The sequence below is a fragment of the Pelodiscus sinensis genome, chromosome 1 (assembly GCF_052426305.1).
Source record: "Pelodiscus sinensis isolate ZL-2025 chromosome 1, ASM5242630v1, whole genome shotgun sequence".
Taxonomy (NCBI): Eukaryota; Metazoa; Chordata; order Testudines; family Trionychidae; genus Pelodiscus; species Pelodiscus sinensis.
The window spans coordinates 133180512-133195361 of record NC_143052.1 but is presented as its reverse complement, the minus strand read 5'-3'; the positions used below and the strand labels follow the sequence as shown (position 1 = coordinate 133195361).

At 45.8% G+C, this 14850-nt stretch overlaps 1 protein-coding gene across 1 annotated transcript in view; it reads right to left on the bottom strand.

Annotated features, from left to right (window-relative positions):
• The window catches only part of VWF (von Willebrand factor), a 248544-nt gene that overhangs the window by 137729 nt on the left and 95965 nt on the right, over positions 1-14850 (bottom strand). Inside the window, exons 20-21 of the mRNA XM_006128153.5 lie at positions 5824-5962; positions 31-165 (exon numbers count right to left, since the gene is read on the bottom strand). Coding sequence (XP_006128215.3) covers positions 31-165; positions 5824-5962 — 274 coding nt within the window. The remainder of the gene's footprint in view (positions 1-30; positions 166-5823; positions 5963-14850) is intronic.

The window sequence follows — 14850 nt, the reverse complement described above, 5'->3', positions numbered from 1 at the left end:
AGGAAGAAGGAAGAGAAGCAGAGGACATACATTTCCGTTGAACAGCTCTATCTCTCCATTGTCAAACAGAATGGTGATCCTTTTAGTGCACTTTTCTCCAGTGAAGCCACATCCCTCATTTGAAACGAGAACCCGAAAGGTTCCAGACTCATCCGCACAGTAATCCTATTAAAGGGAAGCATATGTAATGGATCATTAACAACAGAGACATTTGAAACGTATCTAAAAACACGGGGGAAAACGCAAGTCTGAAAAGTTGGATAGTTTCACATAGTGTAGGGCTCCTCAGAAATGTGTAAGCATGCTAGTTTCTCTGCTCCCCGTACATTTTGCTCTGATTATTGCTATTTGTGCAGGGAGGGGCAAAGGTGCACTCGGCCCATGTGCTACGTTTACACGGATACTTTGTAAAGAGCTCTTAAAGTATAAGGGTTTGTGCTGCAACTTTTAACTGTGATAGCTCAGGGATACATAACGGATGTTTATCAGTTTTAAGTACAAAAGTGAAAACAAGATGTCACAATTCATATCAAGAAATAAAATGAAGCCAGATATGGGTTATGGCGTAAATTGTATCTTCTGTGACTATACAAGACATGGTCTAGTTTGTTTCAGACATAATACCTGGACACTGATAACCGGGGTCCTAATTTTTGGATTTGCCACAGATTTGCTCTGTGATCTTGAACAAGACCTTCCTTATCTTCATCTCTACACCTGCCCAATCTGCATAACAGCACCAACTTTTTTCGCCAGAAAGTGCATGGCTTAGTTCATTAATATCTGTAAACCATTTGAGATGATAGGAGGGATGATACTATGGAAATACAAAGTATCTATTAAGAATGGCTCTATTTAATATTGGGACAGACTTTTATACATTGCCCTCAGGTTTTGCAGGCACATTTTTAAACCCAGTTATTTCCAGGTGTAGCTGAAATCTTCAGGTTTCTTATGCCAGGACTATGCTAGACCCAGAAGGCCAGCCTAAGGTACACAACTCTAGCTACATAAATAATGTAGCTGGAGTCGACATACCGAAAGTTGAGCTTGGCACCATCTTCACAGTGGGATGCCGATGGGAGCAATGCTCCCATCGGCTTCCCTTACTCCTTGCAACTGCAGGGAATACTGGCATCAAATGGGAGGAGCCTTAAATATCTAAATCTCTGATCTGTGAAAGCCATGAGAAATTTTAGTGTATGTCTATACACACACACATGCATGCATACACACACACACACACACGCCAGAAAATAAGTTGTTTCTGATCAGCCTGATATAAGCCGGTGACTTGAAAGTGTTTCTAGAATTTAATTTGTTCGCAATGAGATCGATTCTAGTGAATGTCTATGATCCCCACAAGGGATGAAGACAACTCAAGGAGCTGATAGAGGAGGTATCTGAGCCTTTAGCTATGATCTTTGAAAAATCATGGAAGACAGAGGAGATTCCAGAAGACTGGAAAAGGGCAAATATTGTGCCTATCTATAAAAAGGGGAATAAGAACAACCCAGGAAACTACAGACCGGTCAGTTTAACATCTGTCCCAGGGAAGATAATGGAGCAGGTAATTAAGGAAATCATATGCAAACACTTGGAAGGTAATAAAGTGATAGGGAATAGCCAGCATGGTTTTGTGAAGAACAAGTCATGCCAAACTAATCTGATAGCTTTCTTTGATAGGATAACGAGCCTTGTGGATAAGGGAGAAGCGGTGGATGTCATATACCTAGACTTTAGTAAGGCATTTGATACGGTCTCGCATGATATTCTTATTGATAAACTAGGCAAATATAACTTAGATAGGGCCACGATAAGGTGGGTGCATAATTGGCTGGATAACCGTAGTCAGAGAGTTGTTGTTAACGGTGTTAAATCCTGCTGGAAAGGGATAACAAGTGGAGTTCCGCAAGGGTCTGTTTTGGGACCCGTACTGTTCAATATCTTCAACAATGATGTAGATATTGGGATAGAGAGTACGCTTATTAAGTTTGCAGATGATACCAAACTGGGTGGGGTTGCAACTTCTTTGGAGGATAGGGACATAATTCAAAATGACCTTAGCAAGTTAGAAAAATGGTCAGAGGTAAACAGGATGAGGTTTAATAAAGAGAAATGCAAAGTGCTCCACTTAGGAAGGAACAATCAGTTCCATACATACAAGATGGGAAGCGACTGTCTAGGAAGGAACATGGCGGAAAGGGATCTAGGGGTCATAGTGGACCACAAGTTGAATATGAGTCAACAGTGTGATGCTGTTGCAAAAAAAGCAAATATGATTCTAGGTTGTATCAACAGGTGTGTTGTAAGCAAAACTCGTGAAGTCATTCTGCCGCTCTACTCTGCACTAGTTAGGCCTCAGCTGGAGTACTGTGTCCAGTTCTGGGTGCCACATTTCAAGAAAGATGTGGAGAAATTGGAAAGGGTACAGAGAAGAGCGACAAGAATCATTAAAGGTCTAGAGAACATGACCTATGAAGCCAGGCTTCATGAACTAGGCTTGTATAGTTTGGAAAAAAGAAGATTAAGGAGGGACATGATAGCGGTTTTCAAATATCTAAAAGGGTGTCACAAGAAGGAAGGAGAAAATTTGTTCCTCTTGGTTTCTGAGGACAGGACAAGGAGTAATGGGCTTAAAGTGCAGCAAGGGAGGTTTAGATTGGACATTAGGAAAAAAATCCTAACTGTCAGGGTGGTCAAATATTGGAATAAATTGCCAAGGGAGGTGGTGGAATCTCCCTCTCTGGAGATATTTAAGAACAGGTTAGATAGACATCTGTCAGGGATGGTGTAGACGGAGCTTGGTCCTGCCTTGAGGGTGGGGGGCTGGACTCGATGACCTCTCAAGGTCCCTTCCAGTCCTATGATTCTAACTACTGGCCCTGAAAGGGTACCAGTCTTACAGAGATCCTGCAATTCATTTTATGGCACATCAAAAAAGAAGAGTAAGGTATGAAAGAAGGGACTTTGGGAAAGAGAAGCTTTCTTGAAATGGGTAGTGGTTATTCACTAGTAGGTATGAAGATGTCAGTGCTCCTATTTTTTCCAAGCCATCTCACCCATTTAATCAGAATAGATGCAGTCTGAATATAAGCCTTGAAACTTCCCAGGAATGTTCCAATTCCACTGCTTAATGCTGTGCTTGTCTGTTATACAGGGCCGGCTCCAGGCACCAGCAAACCAAGCAGATGCTTGGGGCGGCACATTGGCAGGGGCGGCATTTTGGCCAGCAGGAGGAGCAGGGTGGCGGGAAGCCCCGCGGAAGCCGCTCTGAGCTGGGAACCCCTCACCTGGCTGCTCGGAGCCTGTGCCTGGCCCCGGGATGCGGTGCTGGGAGGGCGCGACATGGCACAGTGCGGCAGGGCGCTAGGAGGGCAGGGCATGGCAGGGCACTGGGAGGACAGGGCACCTGGCCCCGGTGCAGGGCGGCTGCAGCTGGTGACGCTGAGCCTGGCGGGGCAGGCCGTGGCCATGGTGGCTGCCTGGCTGCCGGCTCACTGAACTCGAGTTCAGGGGCTCGGCAGGGGTTGGAGCTCTGCCGCGGCGGGGACCCATCCCACGAGTGGGGAGCCCCATGCCTGGCTGCTCGGAGCTTGTGCCTGGCCCCGGAGTGCTGGGAGCTTTGCGTGGGCAGCCCCGGGTACTTCCTGGGGGGCAGCTGATGAGGCTGAGCCCGGAGGACTCTTTTTCACCTTCGAGAGTGTGTCCCCCCCCCTCTGGCCAGCAATCCCTCCTCCCGTGAGCCCTTCCTGAAACTCCCCCACTCCCGCCCCCCCCGCCTGTGTTCTCTCCCCCGCAACTCCCCTGCCTGTGAACCCTCCTTGACTGGCTGTCCCTCCCCCCCCCCCCAGCTTGTGTGCCCCTGCCCACTATCCTGTGACCCCCCCCCCACTACTGCCCCCCTCTCTTCTCCTCCTCGGCTCGGCCTTTGCCCAGCAACCCCACCTCCTGGCCCACTGCAACCCTGCTGCCAGCGGCAGATATAGGGCAGGGCGAGCGGGGCGGCTACTCCAGGCCCCGCACCTTAATAGGCCCCGCACCAGTGCTCGTGTTTTAAACCTCTCATCCGCCCTGCTTAGAGCAGGGTCTGCAGCCTGGGGCCTGCAAGGGAGCCCGCCGTGGCGCTTTAGAAGCTCGAGCCCTGCCCACACTGCAACAGGCAACCCGTGCAGGTGCTGCAGCGGCCGGAGCGAACCCTGCGCTGGTTGGGTCCAGCTGCGAGGCAGCAGCAGCCCCGCCCCCACGCAGAACAGAACAGCGCGGTGGGGCCCGTTGTGGTGCAGGAGCTGCGAGCCGGCAGGGGAGGGTCCCTCATGGCCGTTTCCGCCCCCCCGCACAAGCCCATTGGCTGGACCAGGACAATGGCAGCTGTGGGAACCCACCAATCACCACTCCCCTCAGGCTTTTTAATCCCCGAGCACATGGCCAGGCAGCTCCTGTGGGAGAAACAGGTGAGCAGCGCTTCTAGGTAAGTATCCAGACCCCGAGCCACTCCCACTCTAATATCTTCACCCACATAACCCTCCTCCCAGATCCTACACCTCAACCCCCTGCCCTGGGGCACAGTCCAAACCACTGGCCAGATCCGCTCCAGGCCTGCTGGTCCCCAGCCCGCTTGTGTGGTCCCCAGCTGATTTTTCTGTAGGGTCAGTGTCCCTTAACCAAGAGAGGTTTCCCACCCCTGCCACAAATACAGGAGGCCGCCTGCTTTATAACCGCCTGCTTTACAACCCTCCCTCCTCCTGCCCCTCCCCCCCACCATTATGACCTTTTTCCGAAGTGGGGAAGGGGCCAAAATCCCCCGACTTACATCCTCGGCCTATTGTAAATGCAGGCTCGAGTTACGACTAGGGTTGCCAGGTGTCTGGTATTGGCCCTAACAGTCCAGTATTTGTGGCTTCTGTCAGGTAAAAAAATCCCAGAAAATACCAGACCAGTAAAATGTCTGGTATTTTCAATTTTTCTCAGCTGGAAAGCCACTTGGGACGTTCTTTGCCCTGCCATGAATGGGGATGAGGAGTGTGAGATTTAAAGGTGCCATGATTATTTTTTTGGAGGGAGGGCACTTTTTTTGCTCAACATTTGGACATCTCTCCCCTTTTTATTAGTGCAGACTTTTGTTTAAAAATGAATTACAATATAATTAGAATAAAAATTATCCAACTAAATTAAGTTTCTATCAAATTTACCCAATTCACATTTAATATGAAAATAGCCTTCAATTTGTGCATTTGATGCCATTTTTCTATTTTTTTCTCCAAAGGGGAACCCAGAGAAATTGTGCTGCCCTGGGCCCTGCAAAACTCTCATCTGCCCCTGCCTGCTGGGACTCTGTCTCCTCTTCTCCCCCGTCCTACCTGGATCCCCATGTCTGGCTCTCTAAACAATCCCCCCTCCCCCTATTCTCTGAGCCCTGTACCCTCCTCTCCCCCCCCGCCACACACACGTACCTTCCCAGGAATTGAGCCCCCTTGTGCTGTGTCCTGACAACCTCACCCCTGCCTGGGACCCAGGTGATTCTCCCTCTCCCTTTGTCTACGGAAGGGGAACTCTGGTGTTCGCAGTGCCCATGTCCCCAAGTCCCTCCCTGGACAAAAAAAAGAGGGGGAGCCAAAAAAAACTTTGTTGGGGCAGCAAAAAATCTAGAGCTGGCCCTGCTGTTATAGATCTGACCTAGCAATGAGGGATGTTCTTTACAGCAATGCATCTAAATATTAGATTGTTTTCTTTTCTTTGTTTAGACGAAGAAATAAGTTACAAACTTAAAGTTCTTTTTTAACCTGACATGTAATTCTAACAACGAATAGCCTTATTTCTTACCTGAACCAACACATATTGACAGTCACCTGGGAACATATATTTCAGTCCATCAAATGTCACGTAGTGAGCTGTACCGATAACTGAGCAGGTGGCATCACATACATTATCAGTGCAGTCCCACTTTCGCTCACGACACACACTGCAAGAGAGAGAACAGAGGACTGGGAATTACTATTTTTTATTATTTATATAGTGCCAAATGCATGCCAGACACTATTTGCAAAGATGACATCCTTGCCCCAAAAAGTATGAAACTTGGAGAGACAAAAGACAAATAAAAATGGGAAGAGAAGTATCAACAAGCAGAGCGACAGAGTGTTCATTGCAGTCTATTTACGAATTCTCGGCCCTCTTATCCAGAATTGGCCTATATTGGACAAGATTTTCACAAGTAACCAAAGATTTAGGATGCCCAACTTCTGGAGGCACCTTACAGAGGCTAATATTTCAGAGAGTTTCAAACTGCATTGCTTATTTCGAGTGTATTCTGAAATAGCTTATTTTGTAGTTTGGCGCTGCCTACAGAGAACCAAATTCCAAAATAAACCACTATTCCGAAATGTCCCTAAATCCTTGTAGAACGAGGTTTACTGGGACATTAGGCTATAGTGAGCCCATTATTCTGAAAGATATTTCGAAATAACAGGCTTGTTCAAAGACAAGGAATAGCTATTTCAGGATACTGAAGGCATCCCGAAATAGCGCCACAGTGTAGATGTGATAAGAGTGGGGTGTTCAGCACTTTCTGAAAATCAAGGTCTTTTGAGGTGTTTCATGTTAGGTATCCAAAATCACTTGTTCATGAAAAAACACTAATCACTTGTGAACATTTTGACAGATTTCACTGATTCGTAGATGTTCAGTTCCAAAGGGACCATTAGATTATTTAATCTGACTTCAGAATATCACAGGCCATGGAATTTCACCTCATTACCCCTGTACTAAACCTAATGATTTGTGTTTGACTGAAGCATATCTTCCCCAAAAACATTCTCTCTGGTTTCTCCACCCAAGTGCCCCTTTATGCTAATTCTGGTAATTTTCTGAACAGTGAATGAACTATAGAATAATTTGGGGATGTGGCCAGGTTTCTGTAGAGAAATTGATGGATAGCAAGGGAGGGGAAGATTTGTGTTAGTTTTCAGAGGGGAAAGAATGATACTTTAGCTTCTCTTTATTATTGCCCCCCTTTAAGTCATTTCTGGTATCAAATGAGGGCTCTAGCCATTGTGCATCACAAAAGACTTATGGTTCTGTGTGAAGACAGTACTCCTCAAGAAGGGAGTTGTAATATCAACAGCAGAGTTTGTTCCTTGCTTTAGTCTTTGATTATCAATTGTTGAGGTATAGTTGCTATCTGGGACCTGGGCAGTAATGCTGGGTCAAGATTTTCCATGCATATTGTATAACCATCTCTGTTCTAGGACTGGTGTAAATTCAACAAATTACACGTACAATATAACCATTAGAAAACACTGTCTCCTGTGTGCAATAAGCACAGCGGAGAAGTATTCTGAATTAGAACAATAAAGAGAGGCAGAGACCATCTAGCAGCCAAATTATGTTTCATCTTAATTAGTTGTGGTAAAGTAGAAATTAGTTAAGTGGGAAATAAAATAAAATCAAAGATGTTTTAGCGGGAATTATTGCATAGGCTTTCAGCATAAATAACTGAAAACTATTGCATTCTCTACTGAATAGCCTCTATTGTCTTCATTAAAAACTCACTTAAAAAGCAATGTTCCCTCTAATATTTTCCATTCATGTGTAGATTTTTTCCATTCTCGCATGGAATAAATTTTTATGTGCATCAACGCATGTGTGAATGTACATCACCAGTAGAAACAAAAAACCTATCTGTGGACTCTCTGCTAATCAGGTGGGAGGCATCTGAATCTCTTCTGAGAGTCCCCACAAGTGCACAGCTTATAGGGAACTCTGTTTATAGGTAACAATTTACATTATGAAATAACAGACTTTGGTTTGAGAAAATATAAGGCATGAGAACATAAAACCCTCTGTTATACACTCCCTTTTCAGTTTCTCAGTTTTCAGCCTCTGTAAGAACAAAGTTTGCAGAGAAAAGTTGTTAGGATATTTACTTACATCTTGAGCAATCCTCTTCACTGTTTTAAGTTCCAGCTCAAATAAAGACATGTCCAGGCAGTCCCCGAGTTACACGGATCCAACTTAAGTCGGATCCGCAGTTACGAACGGGGTTTGCTGCCCGTCTCCCTGGTCTGCTGGAGCCCAGCAGACCAGGGAGACGGGAAGCAAAGCCTCTGAGGACGCCGGCAGCAGGACAGCCGCGGCGCGTCTGGGCTGTCCGCTGCCCGCGTGCTCCGCAGCTTTGCTCCATGTCTCCCCAGACCAGTACGCCCCTCCCCCCCCAGCAGACCAGGCTTTTCTCCGGACGCCTGTGGTAGATCAGCTGGGGCGCTGCCGGTTGGGCCCACAGCGCCACTCTGGGCGCTACTGGACCAACCCGGCAGCACCCCAGCTGCTCTGCCCCAGGCGTCCTGATTCAGCCGCTGCTGAAACTGACCAGCGCTGACTACAGGAAGCCGAGGCAGAGTTGCTCTGCCCCGGGCTTCCTGGAATCAGCCGCTGATCAGTTTCAGCAGCAGCTGATTTGGGGACACCTGGGGTTCTTAAGTTGAATCTGTATGTAAGTCGGAACTGGCGTCCAGATTCAGCCTGTTGAAACTGATCAGAGGCTGATTCCAGGAAGCCCGGGGCAGAGCAACTCTGCCTCGGGCTTTCTGTAGTCAGCCGCTGGTCAGTTTCAGCAGCAGCTGAATCTGGACGCCAGTTCCGACTTACATACAGATTCAACTTAAGTACAAACCTACAGTCCCTATCTTGTTCGTAACCCGGGGACTGCCTGTATTCCTTACTGTGTCCGCTTCTTGATTGAACAATTTTCACTGACAATTTCACTGACAATTTCTTCGCCTTATATACTTTAAATTGATATCTGAATATTTTGTTTTATAATCCTTACCATTTTCTTACTTTTACTAAATACTTTCTCCTTATTTCTTATAGTTGTTCTCTTTCATTACAGTTTATGTTTTACTACAGCTTATTTCCTTCCCATTTCTTTCTTGCATTACTTTCCTCAGTTTTCTAACAATGTTTTTCTAACAATTTCCTAGATTGCTTCAGAGACTCATTAGTTTTTTCCCCCTTTTGTTTAACTGTTGTGTTCTTCCTTTAACTTTTCCTCTTACATCACAACCATAGGTTTTTATTTGCTCTCCCGGTGCTGGTCAGTCTCCCTCCAGGCATTTCAACCCTGCACTGTTTGGTCTGCTCACAGCAGCGTCACCAGGGGGACATTGCTGCTTGGTCTTCTGCACTCAAAAAACTGTCCCAGGTATAACATCATGTTAAACTGTATTATATTCTCAGACACAAACTGCCAGGCACAGTCCCGCGCACACTCCACCCCCACAATGCCTGCTGTAGGTGTTCTGGAGGCAGAGTGTTGCTGCCCCCAGCACCTGCCCTCCCTGTGCTCCAGGGCTGAGGAGGCTGGAGCCAAAGGGCCTCCTCCCTCCCCCATGGTCTGGGGAGGCTCTGGCCAGCAGCCTCCTCCCTTCCCTGTGCTAGGATACGTGTGCTCACTTCCTACCCTCTCTTCCCCTCCCTGTGGGTGGGGGGCAGGCGAGCTCGACACACTGCTCAGCCTTCTCCCCACTCCATGATGGAGATGGGGCCTCCACAGAGTGGGCGAGGCTGTAGGTGGAGCTGGGGGCCTGCCTCCCCCAGCCTTAGCTGTGCCAACCACCCAGGCATAGCTGGTACAGAAGTATCTAATACCTGGCTTGAGATCACCCCGCTTCAACTGCCCTGGAAACTTTGGCATTCTCCAGACTGTCACACCCCCACAGGCAGCTGCTTCGGGCTCCCCTTGTTTCAAAACAAACCAACCTCCTAAACAACCATGATGCTGCTTCTGAGCAGGCAGCCTGCACTACTCCCACGCTCATTTGACCCAACAGGCTCCAAAACAGGTGGAACATTACACATGCAATAACTTTGTATGAGTGTGCTGACAGAAAATGAAATTTAAACACTTAACCAGCCAATAAATCTTACAGTCGCCTAATTTGCCTAGGAATGATGACTTGGGTAAGGTTTGTATTGCCAAGAAGAGGGAAAGTTTTACATTTTCTCCAAGTCTATAATGCTATTATCTTCTCCCTCCCTATGGGCCCAGTCCAGAGCCAACTGAGGTTAATGAGACCTTCCCCATTTCACTGGTGGTGTAGGCCCTAAATCAAGAGTGGGGAACCTAAGGCCTCCAGCTTGCCTGGATCTGGCCCCTGAGTCTGGGTCTCGAGGCTCTGGTGCGCAAAGAGAATGTGCGGAGTGTCTTTCTCCTCAGTCAGGGGCCACGTCAGTGAGGGCTTTTTTATTTTTCTGTGGGTCAGCAGCCACCAGCTCTAAAGAGGTTCCCCACCCCTGCTAAATGATTCCCTCTCTCAAAGGCTACATCTAGACTCCAGGCTTCTTTCAGAAGAAGCTTTTTTCAGAATAGATCTTCTGAAAAAAACTTCTTCCAAAAGAGACCGTCCATACTACAAAAGTGCATCGAAAATGCAATCTGCTTTTTCGACAGGTAGCGTCAAGACTGAATGGACACTCTCTCGCGTGTAAGCTGTGATTGCTATTGATGGAGTGGCCACCAGGCACCTGTGCTTTTTCTTCTTTCCTCTTCTTCTGAAAGAACTCCCTCTTCCCCGTCTTCCTCATAGATAAAGGATTACCAATGCCAGAAAAACCCCTCTGTTCTTTCCATTTTTTTGTGGAAGAACGCAATTGCAGTGTGGACGTTCCTCAAGTTTTGTCGGAAAAATGGGCGGGTTTTTTTTTACAAAACTCTGTAGTGTAGACATACCCAAAGAGATACAGAATGCCCATGGTTTTTTCAAGGGCTCTGCCTGACCTGAAGAGTTACAATCTTCCAGTCAACAAATGAAACCACCCCCTTTCAGTGACCAAGCTCAACCAGCCCACAGAGTTTAGATTTTAAATACTGTCTGTGCAATAGCCTCACTGGTCTGTTTCAGATCAATGCAGAGTTTAAAAAGCAAAACAAGAAAATCTGAGCAAATCGTTTGTCTAGTCAAGTCTAACAGGTACATTTGCAAAAATCATCATCTGCACCTGGATATCCTCAGAGCAAGGAAACAAATTGGAATGTTTCAAGTAAAATTCTTTGCTGCAGATTATTTGCCCACATCTAGTGAGGGATATCCAGCCAAGTGAAAAGAAGGTGATGTTATTCTTCCAGGTATCAATTCACTTGTGACTTACTTGGGATGAGAAATCCCGGCCTAACAATGGACTCCTCTAGATCTCTCTGTGGCCTATGTTTGACCTCTGCTATCCTCATTATGTCTGAACTTCACCACAAGAGAGGGGCTAAGAGCAAGCCTTACTTCCCTGCATGGCTTTTTCAGACCCAATGCAGCCTAGTTATATTGCTGCATCATTCCAACAGTCCCAGGCCGGAGAGGAGTGACTGAGCAAATAGAGGAGTCCTGTGGCACCTTATAGACTAACAGATTTATTGGACCATAAGCTTTCGTGGACAAAGACCCACTTAATAAATCTGTTAGTCTATAAGGTGCCACAGGACTTCTCGTAGTTTATGCAGATTCAGACTAATACAGCTACCCTTCTGATACTTGAGCAAAGTCTTTCACCACTGGGCCCTATTCTCCCAGAATAATGCAGTATTCTCCAGTCTGTGGTGTGTGCACCCCACTGGCATGTGCGCTTGATGATCCATCCATCTACTTCAGAACAATTTTTTTCCGGAGGTGGTACACGAACCAATGAATCTGAGAAGCCACTACAGGATTCCGTAAGAAAATAAACAGACATGGGCCAAAACCCAATGCAGCACCTCCCATGCTTTGCATTCTCCCCATCCCACGCTTTTCCAAGGGCTCGCAGTGTAACTGAGATACCCCTGGGGACCTTAGTTACAACAGACTCCCAAGCTTGCCCTAGGCACCAGAGTACTGCCTTACATCTCTGTAGTGCTCTGTCTGCAGCCCCACCTCTGGCATGCTCCCTGTATTGTGGGCAGCAAGCAAATTCTCTGGAGAACATTTTGTAGCCATCTGTGTCAGGTGGATACAGGGCTGTTAGGGCCACTTTGCACCAGCTGGGCCCTTTTACCTATTGCAAAGTGACCAGTGTAGGAGTAAGAATCTCACTCATTACCTTTAAAGCAGTGCATCAAAATGGCTTCCCTTATAGGCTGCATGTAGGAATATGTGTTTTCCTGAACTTCCTGATTACAAGATGATAGCTGGAGGGGATACTGGAATATTTCATAATGCTATTCATGTTTGATTGTGGACATCCTGCTCCGCTCAGCATATCCTTTTACAAAAACACTTTTTATTATCCTCCCAAGACCATTATATGTTAAATATGAAGCGTAATGTGACTGGCCTTCTCTTATTTGCGATAGTGTCCCTTTTTCCTCATAGCAAGCCAAAATAGTAGTAGATTTAATATCAAACTGATGCCAGAGGACATATGTTTACTCTGTTTACTCTAGTGACCAAGTTTGTGGACCAAGAAACCAGGCCTGTAATTCAGTCTGCCAATGGTTTTTGTTCAGATTGTATTACTTAAGTATAATACCATCCCTGTCCAAAAAAGTCTCTATTCTTAAATGAATTTCGTTTTTAATGGTATTTTATCTGACCCAGCAATTTGAGACGTTACCTCATAGTCTCACAGAACAATACTCTGAGGGATGTCATTGAAACTGACCAGGGCTGTCTTGCCCAACATGATGGGCAAACCAAACTAGGAGATAGTTGAGCTTCAGATTCCCTGACCTAGCACAGCCCACACATACTGACGACAGAGGCATGTAGATTAGGCTACCCGGCATAGGAAAATGAAGCGGCAATTTAAATGATCACCGCTTCATTTAAATTTAAATGGCTGCTGCGCTGAGCCGATCAGCTGTTTGTCGGCTCAGCGCGGTAGTCTGGACACTCCGCAGTCGACATCAAAAGCATTTGTCGACCTCCCAGGTAAACCTCATCCCAGGAGGCATAGCTGGGAGGTCGACAAATGCCTTTGATGTCGACCACGGAGCATCCAGACTACCCAAATAAACAGGGGATGGGGGGAGGGAGAGAAGGGAAAAAAGGGAAAGAAATAGTCAATTAGAGTCTCCATGCTACATGAAGCTGATAAGAACAATTTCCAACTTCTCTAAGTACCCATTGTAACAAATTTCTGTGTGTTACCTTTTCAGATATCTGATTTGTGGCCAGTAATTAAAACACATCAGAGGCTCATTTAACTACACATCCACTAATGTGATCTATGTCATCAAATGCCAGCAATGCCCCATTGCCATGGATATTGGCCAAATTGGACAGTCTCTACGGGAAAGAATTAATGGACACAAATCAGATAGCCAAAAAGGCAACACACACAAACCTGTTGGGAAAGATTTTAACTTGTCTGGGCACTCACTAATGGATCTCAAAGTCACCGTGTTGTGTCAGACCAATTCCACAAGCCAAATACACAAGGAAGCCTTGGAACTTATCTTCATTTGCAGGTTTCATTCCTATCACAAAGGTATGAATAAACACATTGGCTGGATGGCCCACTACATTCCACATCCTAATGACCAGGGCTTGACAAATCAGTGTATGACTTCAGCCGGTCGCCCTGTTCACCGGCGGCACGTGCATTCTCCATGCGGGTCTGGCGCATGCGCAGTGTGGGGCTGGCGAGTGGATTTTGCGGCGGTTTATCGAGCCCTGCTAATGACAAATCAAACAATGGGTACTTAAGACCAATTTGCAACTTCTCTATCAGCTTCATGTAGCATGGAGATTCTAATTGACTATTTCTTTCCCTTTTTTTCCTTCTCTCCCTCACCCCCGTATTTATTTCAAAACTGGAATTTAATAACTCCATTGATCTGAAGAAGTGGGTTGTGCCCACGAAAGCTCATGATACCATCTTCATGTTTTCTTAGTCTTTAAAGTGCTGCAAGACTATTTGTTGTTATGTTTTTCCTGTTACAGACTAACTCAGCTACCTCTCTGAAGATCAGACAAGTATGGTTCTACTGTCTCATGCTTCAAACAGATTAATCCAGATTTTGCCCCAAGCTCAAGCACAGTACTGATTTTCCAGCACATAACATAACAAAGTGTCTGCCACTGACTTAGGGTTAGAGCCATTCTATTGCTCATGAACTAGGGTCTCCCATTTGTCAAGATGAATGTAAATGCCAAACCTGACACCTCTGGCTCATATATTGTGTTTGCAGATGTCTACATCTGGCTAAGAACAACTGAGACTGAGAACTCCTTCAATAGCAGTATAAAAAGTGAAAACAAATGAAAAGTGGATTTCACTTCCAAAATGCAGACTATCTATTCTTGGATGGTCTCGGAGTGATAGTAATTTTTCATATTGATTCCTAACTGATGCTTAACTTGATGTCTGCTGAGAGTTGTCAAGCAACTTTACAAGCCCAGTATATTGTTCAAACTCTGTTTCATAAAATTAGAGCTTGCTTTCCAATTTTACCTAAAAAATAATAATGAAATGAGATGCAAACATGAAAAGTTTCACTCTAGTGGAAAAAACTGCCCATGTCGCATTTCCCACCTTTCTTCACTTTAGCAAAGAAGTATGTGTGTGGGTGGGTGTACATTTGAGGATCGTTTTCATCACTACAATTTTGCAAATACCACATCTGAAGCAAAAAAGAATATTGCAAGAATGGACCAATGTGGCATATTGTAAAAATGATTACAAAATTCAAAAATGACTGAACATAAATTAAATTACTATGGAAGTCACCATATGCACTGTATTCTGGCAAAACTCAGGCAGTAGAATTCTGACAATAGATTTTCAAAACAGCACAAAATCCACAATGCTGTCCTCTTGCATAGCGGAATTACTGCCTCAATATAGTTGACCTCCTAAATCAACTCAGATTACTATGAACAG